Source organism: Oryza sativa, chromosome 1, assembly GCF_034140825.1.
Source record: "Oryza sativa Japonica Group chromosome 1, ASM3414082v1".
NCBI lineage: Eukaryota > Viridiplantae > Streptophyta > Magnoliopsida > Poales > Poaceae > Oryza > Oryza sativa.
In genome coordinates, this window is record NC_089035.1 from 27,086,610 (window position 1) to 27,104,303 (window position 17,694).

The 17,694-nt window shown below is 36.6% G+C and overlaps 1 protein-coding gene across 2 annotated transcripts; it reads left to right on the plus strand.

Annotated features, from left to right (window-relative positions):
- The first annotated feature begins 10,102 nt into the window (after positions 1-10,102).
- Positions 10,103-17,256, plus strand: LOC4324172 (uncharacterized). 2 transcript variants are annotated; one of them, XM_015766772.3, is made up of 21 exons: positions 10,103-10,407; positions 11,700-11,779; positions 11,975-12,061; positions 12,748-12,798; positions 12,883-13,000; positions 13,170-13,226; positions 13,317-13,381; positions 13,856-13,939; positions 14,043-14,093; positions 14,176-14,238; positions 14,318-14,364; positions 14,457-14,535; positions 14,667-14,729; positions 15,063-15,152; positions 15,234-15,272; positions 15,356-15,583; positions 15,674-15,759; positions 15,852-15,900; positions 15,988-16,068; positions 16,161-16,254; positions 16,690-17,256. In XM_015766772.3, the coding sequence occupies exons 1-21, from the start codon at positions 10,290-10,292 to the stop codon at positions 16,866-16,868; spliced, it is 1,809 nt and encodes a 602-aa protein (XP_015622258.1). In that variant the 5' UTR covers positions 10,103-10,289; the 3' UTR covers positions 16,869-17,256. The 2 variants fall into 2 exon arrangements, with proteins under 2 accessions (XP_015622258.1, XP_025883338.1); XM_026027553.2 differs by having other exon boundaries at positions 12,748-13,000.
- Positions 17,257-17,694: the final 438 nt, after the last annotated feature.

The following is a 17,694-nucleotide window of genomic DNA, read 5'->3' on the forward strand; positions in this document are numbered from 1 at the left end:
GGAAAGTCCAAACCAGTCCCTCAGCTTGGAGAGCAACCAAACCAGGAGATCGAGCCATTGGTGACCGGTAAAGAAATGACGATAGAACAATTTATTACTGACACCGGTCTAACTACGGATCAATTGCTAGGAGTCGCACCAATCGAAAAGGCGGAAGTGAAATACATGTACGAACTCGGTAAACCGCTTGTCAAGCCTGAGCTGCTGCAGTCCCTACCCACACAAATGTACAAGTTCCATCAGCTGTACATGGAGATGAGCGCCACCGGTAGAGAGATGATCGGAGCGAGGATCAGGGACACGGACTTCTTGCAAGGAGATGACATTCTCTGGATCAATTTCAGGGGAATCTACGAACTATACCAGCTGGACGCCCTCGACGTCTCTATTATGAGTTGCTGGATTTTGTAAGTATATCGTTCAGTTAGATTTCTTACTATACGTCTCCTTTAATTAATTAGGTCCTTGTATATAAGTATACCATAGAAAATAATATACTCCCTTTTATCGTTGTAGAATGGAGATTCAAAGGGCCCGACGGCGGAGGGTTTTCGATACTGGATTCATCGACCCTCGGAAAGTAAACGTCGCAATGCTCGACCAATATCCACAAGAAACAGAGGACAATCTCGTCCATCTCCTGAAGGCGCAGCATTACAAGACGTTTATACTGTTGCCATACAACACAGAGTTAGTTTAATTTTACTGTCTTCCTACATACCAAATTTCATTCCCGTACGAACTTGCTAAGTGTTTCATATGTAATGCATCCCACGCACATTGCAGATTCCACTGGGTGCTTTTACTCATCGACCTGGAGGCCTGCACCGTCAACGTATATGACTCAATGGATAAAAAAGAGTCTACGTTTGACAAGGTTTTCGAACTTATAGACAGGTACCGTCATAAGTTCCTTTGTTAATTAAGAAAATCTTGTTATGTTAATTGCTACTACGAATCATAGCTTTAAACTCCATGTAGGGCTTGGTATCGGTTCCGTCATTTGGTCCGCGGCAAATGGAGAGAAAGACTTAGGCGGAAGTTCAAATTTCCTGTGAGTACACATGCTCTACATTTATATTTCTCCGATTCAAATACATACAAGTGTATATTAATTAGATCTCTCGTTGTTTGTCATTTATTTGTAGTGCGCAAAGCAAAAGCAGGGAACTAACTTGTGCGGCTATTACGTGTGCGAGTATTGCCACTGCCTTGCAGACCAAATCATCACCACAAGAGAGCTCGATGTACGTACAAATAAATTCAAAATTTCATTACGTAGCGATTTCTTGTTTAATTACTAATCAATTTCATACATTCGTATAGTTTATTCGCATGAGGGATAACCTGACCACACACAAGGAATTTATCGCGGCGGTTCAAGAACAACTCATGGGATTCATCAACGAAGAAATCCTTGATCCCAAGGGTGAATTCTACTACGACGGAAACACAATTCACCGGTCCTTAGCTTCTGAGCTAGCAGCGAGTACTACTACGTCGAAATCGTAGCTAGCTAGGACATATAATGGATTGTAATTAATACATGACTACATATGTTTCTATATGCATGTGTACACATTTTCTATAATGTAAATATATTTTGTTCATATATATATCTATATACATATGCATTTGCATAACATATATATGTATAAATACATATATATTATGCATGTATATACATATAATATAATATAATATAATATATATATATATATATATGTATGCATATATATGTATTGAAACATATATATGCATGGTTTATATATATATATATATATATATATATATATATATATATATATATATATATATATATATATATATATATATATATATATATATATATATATATATATATATATATATATATATAAACCATGCAGCAACAGGGGCATGCAAAAAAAAAGGTCAGCTCGATCTTTAGTCCCGGTTGGTGTTACCAACCGGGACTAAAGATCGATCTTTACTCCCGGTTATTTCACCCGGGACTAAAGATAGCGATCTTTAGTCCTGGATTGGTACTCCCGGTTTGGAAACCGGGACTAAAGGGGGGTTACGAACCGGGACTACAAAGGGTTTCTCCACCAGTGACAACACAATGAACAATTAAATGCTATAGCTAACATATAAAATCATGAAACGAAACTATACATTGGAGACTTGTATTCATCAACCCAAACTTCTCTAGATGATGTGACACTCTTAAAACTTCCCATGAAGAATGATGCAAGATAATGGCCAAATATATCAGTGTGAGAGTGTGATTGTCAGAAATGACAAGTTAAAAAGGGTGATGATGCATCCGCTATAACTAATCTGCATCAAAGATCTTAGGGCACCCACAATGGTTATCTATAGGCTCTCTACAAGAGATCTATATCAGCATATTTTCCTACTTGGAAGATATTAAATGAAGAGAGAGAGCAAAGCTATCTACTAACTTAGAGATAGTCTATAGAGAAAAACGAGGCAAGGCATGAGAGAGCTATAGATACCCATGTAGACATACTATTGAGGTGGTTTACTATTAATCTAGTCTATTGCTGAAATGTACATGTTTTATATAAAGCACATTACTTTACCATTGCGGGTGCTCTTAACCAAATCCTCTGACAGTTAGGCTGATAAATGCTCCATCCACTACCGGGTTTGACTTTGATAGGCAGTACTGGTGATGAGCCTTTGTCGCCAAGTTTGTACGATATCCCCTTCATTGAACGATAAGTGTGTGTCTATATATATCCCACTTTACTTAAGAATCAAAATTCTAGTGGTGTGTTTACTTCACGCCAAAATTAAAAGTTTAGTTAAAATTAGAACGATGTGACGGAAAAGTTGGAAGTTTGTGTGTGTGGCTGATTTATTTCTTTTCTCTTAATGTGAGTGGCTGATTGATCTTATGTACTTTTAAATTCAACAAGCTAACTTTTTTTTTGCAACTTTTCAACAAGCTAACTTAGTGCCGTGGCAAATTATAATTCAATTAGCTTCACATGTTATCCACATAAGCGGAAAATGTTTGCAGATTATTACATACATTAATTAATATATGAAATGAACAAGCCTTCTTAATTTTAATATTAGTGCAGTGCCTGTGAGTTGTAACGTGATCTGGATGAATACAATCAGATAGTTTTGTAGGGTTCAGTTTTTTCTATTCCGTCTTTTAGGTGGGTTCATTTTCACATGGAATCACTAGTTCTTTTGGCGGGCTGATTTATATGGGATTTTCTCGTGCTGCGTGTGGTAGGTGGAACGAGGAAAATTGCTTTCTTAGGTGGTGTTTAGATTTAGGGGTGTAAAGTTTTGGCGTGTCACATCATGTATTTTATAGAGTATCGTATGTGGTGTTTGGACAATAATAAAAAAAACTAATTACAGTATCCGTCAGTAAACCGTGAGACGAAATTATTAAGCGTAATTAATCCGTCGTTAGCACATATTTACTGTAGCACAACATTATCAAATCATGAAGCAATTAGGCTTAAAAGATTTATCTCGCAAAGTAGTCGTAATATGTGCAATTAGTTTTTTTAGTCTATATTTAATACTTCATGTAGATGTTAAAACGTTCGATGTGATAGGGTGTAAAATTTAGGGGTGGGATCTAAAGACCCCCTTAAAGTAGTAGAGAAATGAACTCTCCTAGTCTCTACACCAACTACAAATGCATCCTTAAAGTAGTAGAGAAATGAAGTTACCTAGAGTTCTTTTGTCCAACAAGAGTTGGATGAAGATTAAGATTTTCGTGGCACGCTTTTCAAACTGCTAAACGGTGCGTTTCGTGCGAAAATTTTCTATAAAAAAGTTGTTCTAAAATATCATATTAATCTATTTTTCAAGTTGGCAATAATTAAAACTCAATCAATCATACGTTAATATCACATCATTTTACATAAAAAAAACTTAATCTTCATATTCATCTTTATTTTCAGAAGAAAAGAACACTACTTAGTCTCCACACCAATTAAAAATGTACATGCACACCGCCATTTAACTGTGGGCATGGGACCAAATCTCTAAACCTGATAGGTGAAGTATAAACTTACAACTTCACTACTATGGGAACAGTTAAAAAAATACTTTATTAACAATGCCAGGCACACGAATACACACTTACATACACATGTAAATCTTAACACGTGCCTAACTCTTAACATGTAATTATGTAAATCTTAACATGTACCTCTGTTAATACTACACAAAGTTAATATCTTGGGAACGGAGTAGTAGAGATCTAACTTCATGTTAAGCTGAGCACGTGCTTTAATTTGACTATTAATTTAAGTCTTCTGATATATTTTTTAAAAACTCTTCTAATATAATTTGCACTAACGCTGTCTATATAGTAGCACAAAGGAATTACGGATAATCAACTATATATGCAGCGAAAGTACTATACAAATTGTACTGTAAGTAAGCAAACGTACGCATCTTGTTCTCATATATAGTACGCACACGATTAATATTATGGGGGAATTCATATGTTTCAAAGTAGCAATATATATAAAAGAGAAATAATTAAAATGCGTAAGAAATATCTTAATTACTACCTAGGTACCGTTAAGTTGTTAGCTGTCACTACTCTCTGCTAGTGTAATTGATTTGAATTAACATCACAAATGACAAGTCGACAGGTTAGACTGATTAATCTTGGATCCATGACGGGATACACTGTTCTCATAATCTCATTCGTCTTTTCTCGGAGACCAATGTGAAACGGAAAAGATGGAAAACCTGGGAAAAAGTAGCTCTGAAGCAAAACTTTCGAATTGTAATTAAAAGTGTTCGCAGAAAGAGATCGAAGTACAAAAGATTAGAGCATAAGCTAATTAGAAGGAAAAGAAGAGTGGCTAAACCCCACAGATTATGACTTGTTTTTGACAACAACAGCCAGCTTTTAGTCCGCATGTTTCAGTCCAGGCAGCATTGGGTATCTGAAAAAAAAAGAGATTTTTTTTGTTGTGATCGAAATGCTCTCTTACGTAGGCTAGAATCCGGTTCTCTTTGAGAAAAAAAAATATATGGAGTTTTCTTGTCTAGAAGGCCGGGTACGCTTTTAATTAGGACAACTACAAAGTGCAAACGCAGAAAAGTTTCAAAGGGGTTTTAACTTTTGTAAAATATTTGCTTATATCATCGTAAGAATATGATTCCCTAAAGAAAAATAATATTAGACGAGATGACAGATGTAATGTAGTATCGTACTTCAACACAGTGTAAAAGCCAAATGCAATTTGTGGCACCTGTTCTTAGATTGCATTATTGCAATGTGATAATGCGACTCTTAGAGAACAACGTGTAGCTCAGCTCTCAGCTGGAAGAGAGCTGCCCAGGAGTATTCCGTCAGCCCGAGTTCGATTCCTCCCGGACTAAAGGTTCTCTCACAACTTCTCTATCATCTGTGTATATATGCTATATCCCCATAATTTTTCTTTCTATATAAAAAGATAATGCAACTCTTAGATATTTCTCTTTGTTCACAAATATAAATGATCTGTCCATAAACCTAAGAGATCTTGAGATCTCAAGGAGAAAAATCTCAATCATGCATTTAATCTCTTAACATGTCACTTCATTTTGTACTTTTTCTATGTTAAATTTGCCGAAAGTACAACAAACATCACCTCAATTGTACCTTTTGTTACTATCTCAATTTTTTCCAAAAATGATAAAATCCCTTATTATTGTGAATGAAGAGAGTAGCTATATATACATATCATAATGCTTACATGAATATCATAATTAATACATTTGTTTTTTAAATATATGATGATGCTGATTTTTAAATACGATGTTTAATCACTCCTCTTATTAAAATTATATGTAAGTAATTTTTTTATAACTTGTTTTATTATTAAATGTACTTTAAATATGTCAAGGTTATAGATAAGGCATACTCCATGATCTTGTGTTGAACTTAGCGGGACCCACCGTATACCAAGTCTTATACAAAATTATACCTCATATGCAGAAAGTGTTTTGGATAAGAAAGGAAAGACAGAGTTCAAGTTAGAAACTAAAATGACTACTCGAATCGTATCCATATTTGTCTTCCCTAGTTCTACCTGCAAAAGGGAATATCTGCGGTGTAAATGCAAGACCCCCTAGGAACCTAGGAGGAGATGGGAGAGGCTCAGTCAGAATAGACACCAATACACACCGTCAACATCGACATCAGAGATAGGCTAGACATACCCAATTTGCAGCCATAGAGGCCAACAAGAGGGATCTAGCGCTATCTCTGATCACGCCGAGTTTATATTCGAGAAAGAAAACTACCCTATCATTGACTACGTGTGGTGTTCTATGCCGCGAAGTTGACAACGACTATATTAGGTTCCACTATATATTGTACTCGTGTGATTCTGATATCATATATATGAGAGCAACATCGGCTTCGGCCAACAGGAGTAGGGCTATTACCTAACAGATAAGGGGTCATCCTTATCTTCGTCTCTTTTACCTCGATTTACAAATACTCTGGCACAAATAATTCCCATACTCTGCAAATACCGTAGTCGCGATCTACTCCGTTGACAAAATATGACTTTTGAGACAAATGCTCCAGTTTAAAAATAATTTCTTTTTAAAGACGAAGTGAACATTTCATGTTATGTGGTTTTCTAGTGCTCAATATATCGAATCATTTAAAAATTTATTACAATGACCGATGGCAGAAAGGTTTGACCACACACCCTTTCCGTGGTAGCTAAAATAGTCATTTTTTCTCACACATTCCGTGGAAAGACCCATTATCTATTCGCAAGAAATACCAATATACAACTCACCACAAATTCATATTGCTGATCTCACAGTCATCCTCATGACGCATAATTCCTTTTCATATGTTTTTCCTATGAATTATTTAGTAATTAAAATCCAAGGCTAGTCCATAATAACATAAAGATTGCACGTGTTTTTTTACAGTTCCTGTGAATACCATTGGACTTTTAAAAAGACTAGCATGAAGCAACCATTGTTTGGACGTCAACAATATCCAGTACTAATGTCTTTCTCACCCTCAACACAAATCCACATCAAACCACAATCAAGTGCTACGTACAGTAACATGTACGCCACCTAGCTAGGCTAGCTAACCGATGGTGGGGGCAAAAAATAGTTGATGCAACATTAAAAATTCCAAAATAAATTATGGATGTGTCACTCGAAGCTTGAAAAGGCCTGCAGAAATTCAATTTTGCATCCGTTCTATATTTTAAGATGAAAAACATGGGTATAGTCAGAGGAATAGACGAATGTCAAAAAAAAAAAGGGTTTAGTAGCCCGTCCAACACAACGTTGGAAAAAACCGAAAGAAGAGGGGTGAGTAAAAATGAATGTGGAAGGAGCTTTTTTGAAAAATGAAAATAAAGGGATGGTAATGAGAAATGAGAAGGGAGAATCTATGGCGGCTGCTGTTCAGGTTTACAGTGGGATCAGGGATGCGACGAGCGTAGAAATCCTCGATGTAAACGGGTGGTAGGGTTGGGGGCAGAGTTGGTAATAGAGACTAAGGTGGTGTTTGGATCTAGGGACTTAACTTTAATCTTTGTACTTAGACACTAATTTAGAGTATTAAATATAGACTACTTACAAAACTAATTACATAAATGAAAGCTAATTTGTGAGACAAATTTTTAAGCCTAATTAATCCATAATTAGAGAATGTTTACTGTAGCATCACATAGACTAATCATGGATTAATTAGGCTTAATAGATTCGTCTCGTGAATTAGTCCAAGATTATGGATGGGTTTTATTAATAGTCTACGTTTAATATTTATAATTAGTATCCAAACATCCGATGTGATAGGGACTTAAAAGTTTTAATCCCATCTAAAAAGGGTCTGATTCCTTGGAGATTATCAAGATAGTGAAACATAGGGAGATTAATAGGTCGGTCCATGGATTGATGATCCAAGATCTCAAAGCCGTATTGATGAACTTTCAGATTTTGAAGCTAAGATGGTTCGTCGTTCGACAAACATAGTATTCCACATACTGAGCTTTAGTCTCTTGGATTTTATTTTTACTAGTAAACGATTGTAAGAGTCTACGAGTAGTTTTGATGTGTTGCCAAAAAAAATAAAAAATTAAGAAACGATAAACCACGGCACTTCATCATGCGTCGCACGGCAGTACCCATTGTTTTAAAATCTTGACACATAATCGGAAATTGATTCTTTTTTCTTTTGCAGATTTACACACAGCTCCTTTCCGCTACATCCAAGACTTATTTCAGACCTTTTGAAAATGGCACGTTAAGTGATAACTCCTTTTCTTGAAAAATAGATGTTCGCTATAATACGTTTTATAGAGACATTGTATCCCCTCAGCACAAATATTTTCTTTCATTCTTGTACATTCTGTTTTTCCTTTTCATGCCAGAAGCAGGGTAGGTTTGCGGGCTTTGTAAGGCCTGCTAAATCACAATTGGTGTTATATTTTATTACTATTATTACTTTACTTGTCCATACTATTTTATAAGTGGAATCGTTCTCGGGGAATAGTTTCTCAGATAAAAAAACCGTCTCAAAAACCATTCCCCAAAAACAGTTCTCCAAGCAAAAATCACACAAAAAAAGGATAGAAAAAAGTCCTAAACCCCACAATTCTAATCTTGTTGCAATGCATAAAAGACCACCCACTTAAAAAACCAGTGCTTTCACACAAAAATCTACTTTAGAAACAAGACAAAAATAATATCAAATCTCATAATTTCAGTTCCATTGTAACGCATGGACAAGACTAGTGAGTAAAAAATAAAGGGAGTAGCTATATTTATGGCGTCATATTTTTCACAAAAAAACAGTAGGCATGTATTTATTTATTTACATTGTAAGTCCCTAAATTACATATATAATTTTAGTATATTTACAATGTAAGTTCTAAAATTACATATGTAATTCCTAAATTGCATGTGTAAATCACAAAATTACATGCTAATTACATATGTAAGTGGTGTAAGTGGGGTGTAAGTAGTATGTAAGTTTTGTTTCAATTAGCGGTGGACGCGTGATGTTTATGACAAGGAGGTTCTAAGCTCGATTTCTTGTGCTTGCATGAGGTTTGATTTTGTTCCTCCCATACTCTAGCACGAATCACAACACCGATCTGATGGACAAAAGATCGACAGATTTGTTGAGAAAAAACTGTCGCCACATTTTTAGCTTTTCTGAAAATAAACTACTACTACTATATAGTAAGAAGGCTGAATTTTTAGTGGCACAAAAAAGAGGAATATCATTAACAAGTGACTAATTAACTATTAACCATTATAAATGTGAAAAGGATTTATTTTATTTTTCAAGAAATATATATATATATATATATATATATATATATATATATATATATATATATATATATATATATATATATATTCACAAAATGTATCGTTTAACATTTTAAGAAACGTGCCAATAATAAATGAGGGAGTTGCTCATCCAAGTTGCTGAATCAAATTAACTCTAACATAGCAGCTATGTTCTTTTGGAACGCTGGGAACCTAGATTAATTAAGTATTATTACTTAAAAAACTTAAAAATCAATTAATAAGATCTTTTAAAACCTTTTTTTTATATAATTCGTTTAAAATATATATATTTAGTAGTTTGTGAAATGTGTGCTCCAAGCAGATGAGAAGTAGGGAAAGTTACAACGCAGCCTAACGTGGGATAGCGGGCTGCACGCTTACATCCCTACGTGAGGGAGGTTTTAGTATAAATTTCGCATTTCATGATCGATTTATATAAAAATTAATTAATTTAATACTCTCCCCGTTTTAAAATATTTGACACCGTTAACTTTTTAGCACATATTTAACCGTTTATCTTATTAACAAAATTTATAAAATATGTAAGACTATACGTGTACATAAAAGTATATTTAACAATGAATCAAATGATATGAAAAGAATAAATAATTACTTAAATTTTTTAAATAAGACGAATGGTCAAATACGTACTTAAAAAGTCGTGTCAAACGGAGGGACTTGAGTTGTAGTAAGGGCTGTCCCCCTCCTCCAGGCCCGCTGCGCTGAGGCGCTGAGCTGAGGATTGCCTATTTAAAAGCCCTCACCTCGAGTGCTCCTCACATCCCCATTGCAGAACCTCTCTCCCTTCTTGGTTCTTCTTCTCATCTCCTCCCACTCCAGCTCTGCCCCTGAGCCAAGAACTGAGCAGCAGAGAGCTCGTGGTCTCTTTGCCAGCTTCTCCTCAGTCCTCACCAAGCTGTTCTTGCAGAGAAAACATAGCCAAAGAGCTAATTTGAGCTCCCACCATGAAGTACGTGCTGGTGACAGGAGGGGTGGTGAGCGGCCTCGGCAAGGGCGTGACCGCGAGCAGCATCGGCGTCGTGCTCAAGGCCTGCGGGCTCCGCGTCACCACCATCAAGATTGGTTAGCCATTGGTTCTTCTCCCCCTCCGTTTCGTTCATGCCCCGTCTTTTTTTTTGGGGGCATTTCTGGCGCGAGAATGGCCCGCCGCGAGCGTAGAAACCAACAAGGGCGGATTTATTTTCTTTTTCCCCGCGGAAAAGTTTGGATTTTTACGCCTTCCCTCGTCTCGATTGAAATTTGGAACCCACAGGGTTCAGAAAGGAATAGTACTACTACCTTGTTTTTGTCGTTGCAGTTGTGGAGCAAGTGTTGTTTTTGGGGAAAAGGAAGCAGCAGCATTCCCGAATACTTTGGGCGCTGTCTCCTGTCTGTGGCCGCGTGGCAACTGCCAGAGTGAACACGTTTGGTTGCTGGCGAGCTTATACATCGTGATGTTAATTAAGCTGGAAATTTTTCTACAAATTAAGCTGAAATTTGTCTAAAATATTATGCTGAAATAAAATGGGCTCAACGAGCGGCTTTGTGCAATGTTTGAGCTTTGAAGCTTTGATGTTCTTCCGACATGGCTGCTATGCACAACACAAGTGCATTTGGATGAACACTCACTCGTTTGTCTGTCAACACATTAAGCTTTTGCTTCTCTGTTCGTTATACATGGGTTCTTAGTTCTTACAGTTGTCTATTTCGCGCCATTTTAGCATTTCTTTGTCACTGCCTCTTGTTTTGAGCTACAGACGAGTTAATTATCGGCCGCTTGTACTTAATGTATATCTATTTTTGTTCTGTACATGTGAGCAGACAATCCTGAGTTTTCTACTCATCTGCATCACTATGTTAAACTTTGCATTTCCCCCCTAATTATATGCTTTTGGTGACTCAAGTTTTTCTCGGTGTTTCCATCCACTTTCTGCTCATTAAATATTTGTTTTTTTAGATTTTGGTTACTCGTTATTGTCTTGATGAAGTGGATATCTGATCTTGAGTTGGTGTCACAATCTTAGTTCCTTCAAAGAGACGAAATCTGAAGTTGTTGAAAGCAAGTTTGTCATCTCATCCATTTTTCCTGTAGCGTTTTTGAAGGAAGATATTCGTTTCTTTTCATTAAAACCGATATGTAACATATATTTTTGAGAAAACAATGGCTGAACCATCAACTTCTCCCATACCTCTAACACACTGAAGAAACCATTTACTCCGTACAAGATTTAGCTGCAAGGTCTTTATAGTACAAGAAGTTGGTGAACGCACTGAAGAAACCATTTAGTTCTCTAACTTCTGTTTCCTGAAGAGTCAATTAGTACCCCCTGCTCTCAATTTCTTACCTATTCTCATTTATGGCTACCCATCTGCAGACCCATACCTCAACACTGATGCTGGAACCATGTCTCCGTTCGAGCATGGTGAGGTCTTCGTTTTGGACGATGGTGGAGAGGTAACTAACTACAAGCCACCCAACGTCTCCCATTTTTGTGCCTCTCTTACCAGAAATTCCATGCTGTTGATGGATGACCATGGCAGTTTTCTGAACATATTTTCTTGTTGCACAGTTCCCATGCTTATTAAAAATGGGTTTTATGGATGTGATCTCTTTGGATAATTGGACTTTCTTTCCTCTTCTTTCTTGAAGGTGGACTTGGACCTTGGAAATTACGAACGTTTTCTGGACATCAAATTGACCCGTGATAACAACATAACCACGGGAAAAATATATCAGGTAACTGAATCTGATAGCCCTTGTCCATGCACAGTCGACAATTCTAATGAACATTGTGTAATCAAGTCAAAAAGTTTTGGTTTGTACTTCCTTTCTTAAGAAGCAGGAGAAAAGTTTTCCCCTTTTTTATACTAAAAAAATTGACAATAAGAAACCAGCATGGTTCATGGGTACCCGCCAGTTATATTGAACGTTTGATTGACTGAATGTGCATGGAGCCCACAAATCTTTATTGAGTCACTTTATGTTTCATCGTAAGATCCACTGCAGTACAATTATGCATGTGCAGAATCATCTGGGCCTCAGTCTGCCACTGTTGTCGGAAGCTACTGATAAGATTCAACCTGTCACATGGTGCTTAATTGTAGAGCCGATGCTTTGTTGGCTGCTTCTGTCATTTGCCAATAAATAATCTTTCTTCTACTGGTTACCTGAATTTTGTACAGGATGAAGATTAGACTAGGTAACTAGGTCTACAACAGTAAAAATACTGTTGAAACCCACCCTAGTAGCAGTTAGCTGTGTTGTTACCATGTAAGTTAGAGTAAATGTAATACAGCTCTTTTGATACGGTTTTTATGTGATTTTTTGTTGATGGTGCCTGTGAAATTCCTTTTTAACATCAACTCTAGCTGCTGATTTCATCCTCTGGAAGTTAATGGCATTTTTTTTAATGCTCAAACCAGTCAGTCATTAACAAAGAAAGGAGAGGAGACTACTTGGGGAAAACCATTCAGGTGTGTGACCAGTATGTGGTGGGAAGCTTTAATGTGAGAAATATCTATGTTTATTACTTAATTTGTCCATATTTTCCTTTTCAGGTTGTGCCACATATTACAGATGAAATTCAAGATTGGATTGAACGTGTAGCGATGAATCCGGTCGATGGTAAAGAAGGACCTCCTGATGTTTGTGTCATAGAACTTGGTGGCACCATAGGTAAAGAAAAAAACAATTCTATCTACTAAATCTGAAATCACAAAATCTTGTACTTCAAACACTCTAGTGTAGTTTATTTCTGCTCAAATGTTCCCAAAGTTGTGTAAGTATGCCGCTGCAGGGGACAAAATCTTTTCGTCGCATAATGACAGTGGCATTCTTGATGCAGGGGATATTGAATCAATGCCCTTTATTGAAGCATTAGGTCAATTTTCCTACCGTGTTGGTGAGAAAACAACTAAATCTTGCCTATATGTTTATTATGGTCTCGGTTTAGTTTCAGTTAACATTTTTCCTACGTCATTCTATGTTGTAGGACCTGGAAACTTCTGTCTGGTCCATGTCAGTCTTGTTCCAGTTTTAAATGTAGTTGGTGAACAGGTAAGTTCTGCTTATCTGAAACAACGAGACATATCAAACATATGAGAGGTTATAATATTTGCAGTTTATTAGGGTTCATGACACGTTTTTAATTATATTAAAAAACATACTTCCTGTTTCCTGTTAAGGATGGTGGTTGTGAGATTTTCAGTTAGTTGACCTTTTCTTTTTTTTTTTCTTTTCTTGGTTGATCTACATCTGGTTGGCTTGTAGATGGCTGTTTTCTCTAAACTCTAGTTTCTGAAAGTAACAATTTGCCTGAATTATAAAGTCTTAATCTTACCTACAGTTGTTTTCACAGAGTTGCTTCTTTTTTTAAAAAAAAAAAAAGAGGTGGCAAAAAGTAGAAACATAAACAAAAGAACTTTCAATGTACTGAAGTGTTGTTGAGCCTTTCAAAATAGTGTAACTGTTATGTGAACTCGCTGCAGTGTGATGTTCTCTTGCAAATGATGATTTTTTTTTCTCATGTAGAAAACTAAACCTACCCAGCATAGTGTTCGTGGGCTAAGAGGCCTTGGATTGGCACCTGACATTTTAGCATGTCGCAGTACCGAGGTACATTATCTAGTCATTTTTTTTTCATTCGTCAGAGCATTCAGTGGTTCATTTCCTTTTGTCCCAAAAATTGTTATATTGATCATCTCAATGCTTTTGACAGCCACTGGAAGAAAACGTGAAAGCAAAGCTCTCACAATTTTGTCACGTTCCAGTAAGGATAATTCTTGCGGTTTCAAGGTTTCTTTTAGGTTTTATGTCTTAACTTCATGCTGACAATGCAACTTATGTTGCAGGTCTCAAGTATTATTAATCTCCATGACGTTACAAACATTTGGCACATCCCCTTGTTGCTAAGGGTATAATACGCCTATGTTGCAATGCATATATTCAAGTTTTGCATGTTGCATATTTAATCATCTGCAATGGATCTTGTAGGACCAAAGGGCCCATGAAGCTATTCTGAAAGTTCTAGACCTTCAATTGTATGTATTTTCCATGGTTATGTAATAAGTTCATTCATCAGTTCAATGCCTCAAAAAGAAATTCTGATGGCTTCCTTCGTTCATGTATGCAGTGTCGGTAAAGTACCACGAGAACCCAAGTTGGTTGAATGGACCGAAAGAGCCAGCAAGTTTGACAAGTTGAAGGCTACGGTATATATATATTTATTTGTTCACTTCATGTTATTATTGTTGTTATTGGGGTCTTAGTAGAGTTTTACCACTTAGTTTTTTTTTTGTCAAAATTTTTGTTGAAAACTGATCATTACTGTGCAATGTTCCAGGTTAAGATTGCGATGGTTGGAAAATATACTGGGCTGTCCGATTCCTACCTGTCTGTTCTAAAGGTCAAGTTACTAATAAATGCACTTGTATTTGCATCCAAGATCAGCATGATTCTTAATTTGAATTTTCTAGATGATAACTAGATAGACATGACTCGACACTTGATTACAAATAGTAAAACGATACTAAGCTAAAAGCATTTAAGTTTATTTAGATTGTATGCCTTTCCAATTCTTTAATTGTGATGTGAACTTATAACTTCATTGTAGGCATGTGCAGGTATTATAAATCATACATGCATGTCTTAAATGTTCAGCTGAATATGTGAGGTTACAAATATATGACAATATTGACTGTTCTTGTTCACTGATTTATCTTAATGACCCTTATTTCAGGCACTTTTGCATGCATCGGTTGCTATGGGAAGAAAGCTTGTAGTGGAGTGGGTTCCTTCCTGTGATCTTGAAGATTCTGCAGCCAAAGAGGTTAGTGCGGTTTGGACTTCAGTGATTTTGTTTTCCTCAATGTAGTTCCTACTAATGTCTTGGATATGTTTATTTGTACAGACCCCTGAAGCCCATAAAAAAGCATGGAAGCTACTCAAGGTTAACACAGTTTACATACTCGAATGGCCCCTTGAATTTTTGATAAGTTATGCTCAGCCATTTGAAGAAAATTTACATTTCAGGGTGCAGAGGGTATACTTGTCCCTGGAGGCTTTGGAGATAGAGGTGTTCAGGGAAAAATTCTTGCTGCAAAATATGCACGAGAAAATAATGTTCCTTATCTCGGCATTTGCTTGGGTATGCAAATTGCAGTGATTGATTTTGCCTGTTCTATCATGAAATTACCGGGTGCAAATAGCACAGAGTTTGACCCAGATACAATGTCACCCTGCGTCATTTTCATGCCAGAGGTAGATTACATTCCCTTTACAGTTTTGGTAACTATTACTATCTATTAAGCATCAGCATTGATCCATATAATTTGCATAACTATTACGTAGGGTTCCAAAACCCATATGGGGGCAACTATGCGGCTTGGATCAAGGAGAACATATTTCCATGCCACTGCATGCAAATCTGCAAAGCTGTAAGATAATAATCCTGGACTTCTTTGCTTGTGTTTTGTATATTGTGCATTTGATGTTTACTATGGATAAATAATGGGATGCATTATCTTAGGTATGGTAATGCTAGATTCGTAGACGAAAGACATCGACACAGATATGAGGTTAGCCAAACAAAAAAAATTCATTCATAGATCATTCCATGTTCCCATTCTTCACTGTATAACAGTGAAGACTTCACTGTTTTTCAGGTAAATCCTGAAATGGTACCAGAGTTTGAGAAGGCCGGACTTTCATTTGTTGGCAAGGATGAGAGTGGAAGACGCATGGAGGTAGAATTGGAAAACAGTTGCTTCAATCTTCACAAAAAGTCTATGCAAAAACATTTTGTATTACTTAACATATGATGCTCTACTCTATGCAGATTATTGAACTACCCAGTCATAAATTTTTCATTGGAGTACAGTTCCATCCTGAATTCAAGTCAAGACCAGGGAAGCCATCTCCACTTTTCTTAGGTAATGCAGTTTTACTCAGACAAATATTCTGATGCTTCTGCTTGCATCTACTGTGTTATGACATCAATTTGTATGAGGATGAAGCTGATGAATGATCGATTTATTTATAGGAAAGAATAAACGTTACATATTATAAACCTAACAAATAGCTTAGAATAAGTGGTCTAAGCAATGTGAATACAAAGTTTTTGGAGACATTGTAATTTTGGAAGCATGGCAAGGATAATCGCAAATAATCTCAGCCAGAACGGGGTCTTAACCTCTACTATGATGCTTGTGTAGTGATGTACCAAATATGGCCAAGGAACATTGTTTTCAGTTTCATATTCACTGCGGTTGTTCATTTCGATTCTCCATGATTGACTTTATTCTGTATATGAAAGGTGCAGGCAAAAGCTCCTCCTTTTTGAACTAACATTGCATCTCTGCTAACAGGATTAATAGCAGCAGCATCTGGACAACTAGAAACTTTGCTCCAACCAAGTTCCAACATTGTCAATCCAAATCCTATGCCCAGATTTCCCATTCCCAAAAAGACGATTTACCATGCCAAGAAGCCACTGGACAGCTTGGTAAACGGATACTTTGCAAATGGCAACGTCATCCACACTTGATTAGCAGTTGTGCAAATCCTAAGCGAGGCCTTGTTTGAGATTTGTTTCTACGGTTTTCTGCTTGAACCCTAATCTTTTCTTCTTCTTCGTTTTCGTGTTTTTTTTTTGGCTTTGTATTTGTCTCTGCTCAACTGAGAAGGCTAAGAGTTGCAAGCTCCAGATACACGGTTCCCATGTTTTAAGAGGAAACGTCCTCCGGTCATGTTGAAGCAAAGTTTAGCTATAGGGTGGTGTAGTGTGCTGTTTATTTCCTGCTGAGGCCTCAATTAAGGCTGGAAATGTATTGGTAGCTTTAGTATAGCCTGGCATCTCAACTATTTGTACATTGGGAAAAAAACCTACCTAAGTACTGAATATACAAATGCTTGGCCAAGATTGCTTACTTCAATGAAGAGTTGGGCATCTCTGTATCCTTTTCTTTTAACAGCAGGCGATCTGAGACATGAATATGCTAAGTACTACCTCTGTCGATTATGGGGATGCACCTGGATATTATCTGGATACAATACGTTCCAAAATCCCTTATATTTTAGACGGCAATACTAATATTTTAGGACAATCGTTTCTCACTGTGCATGGCCTATTGCATGGTTTCCCAGGGTGATTTTTGATGCAGTTGCCTATTTAATGAATCGACACGCTATTGTAATGTAGTGATAGATTGGTGCGATTAGTTGAAGTGTGACGTAGTTTTAGGCAAAAATGTCAAGTAAAACTGTAAATGTACTCCCTCTGTTCCCAGTATTAGATGATGTCTACTCTGATATAGTACTACTAGGTTTAGATTCGTAGTAATAGGTAGTGTCTAATCGGTTACTATGGCTGT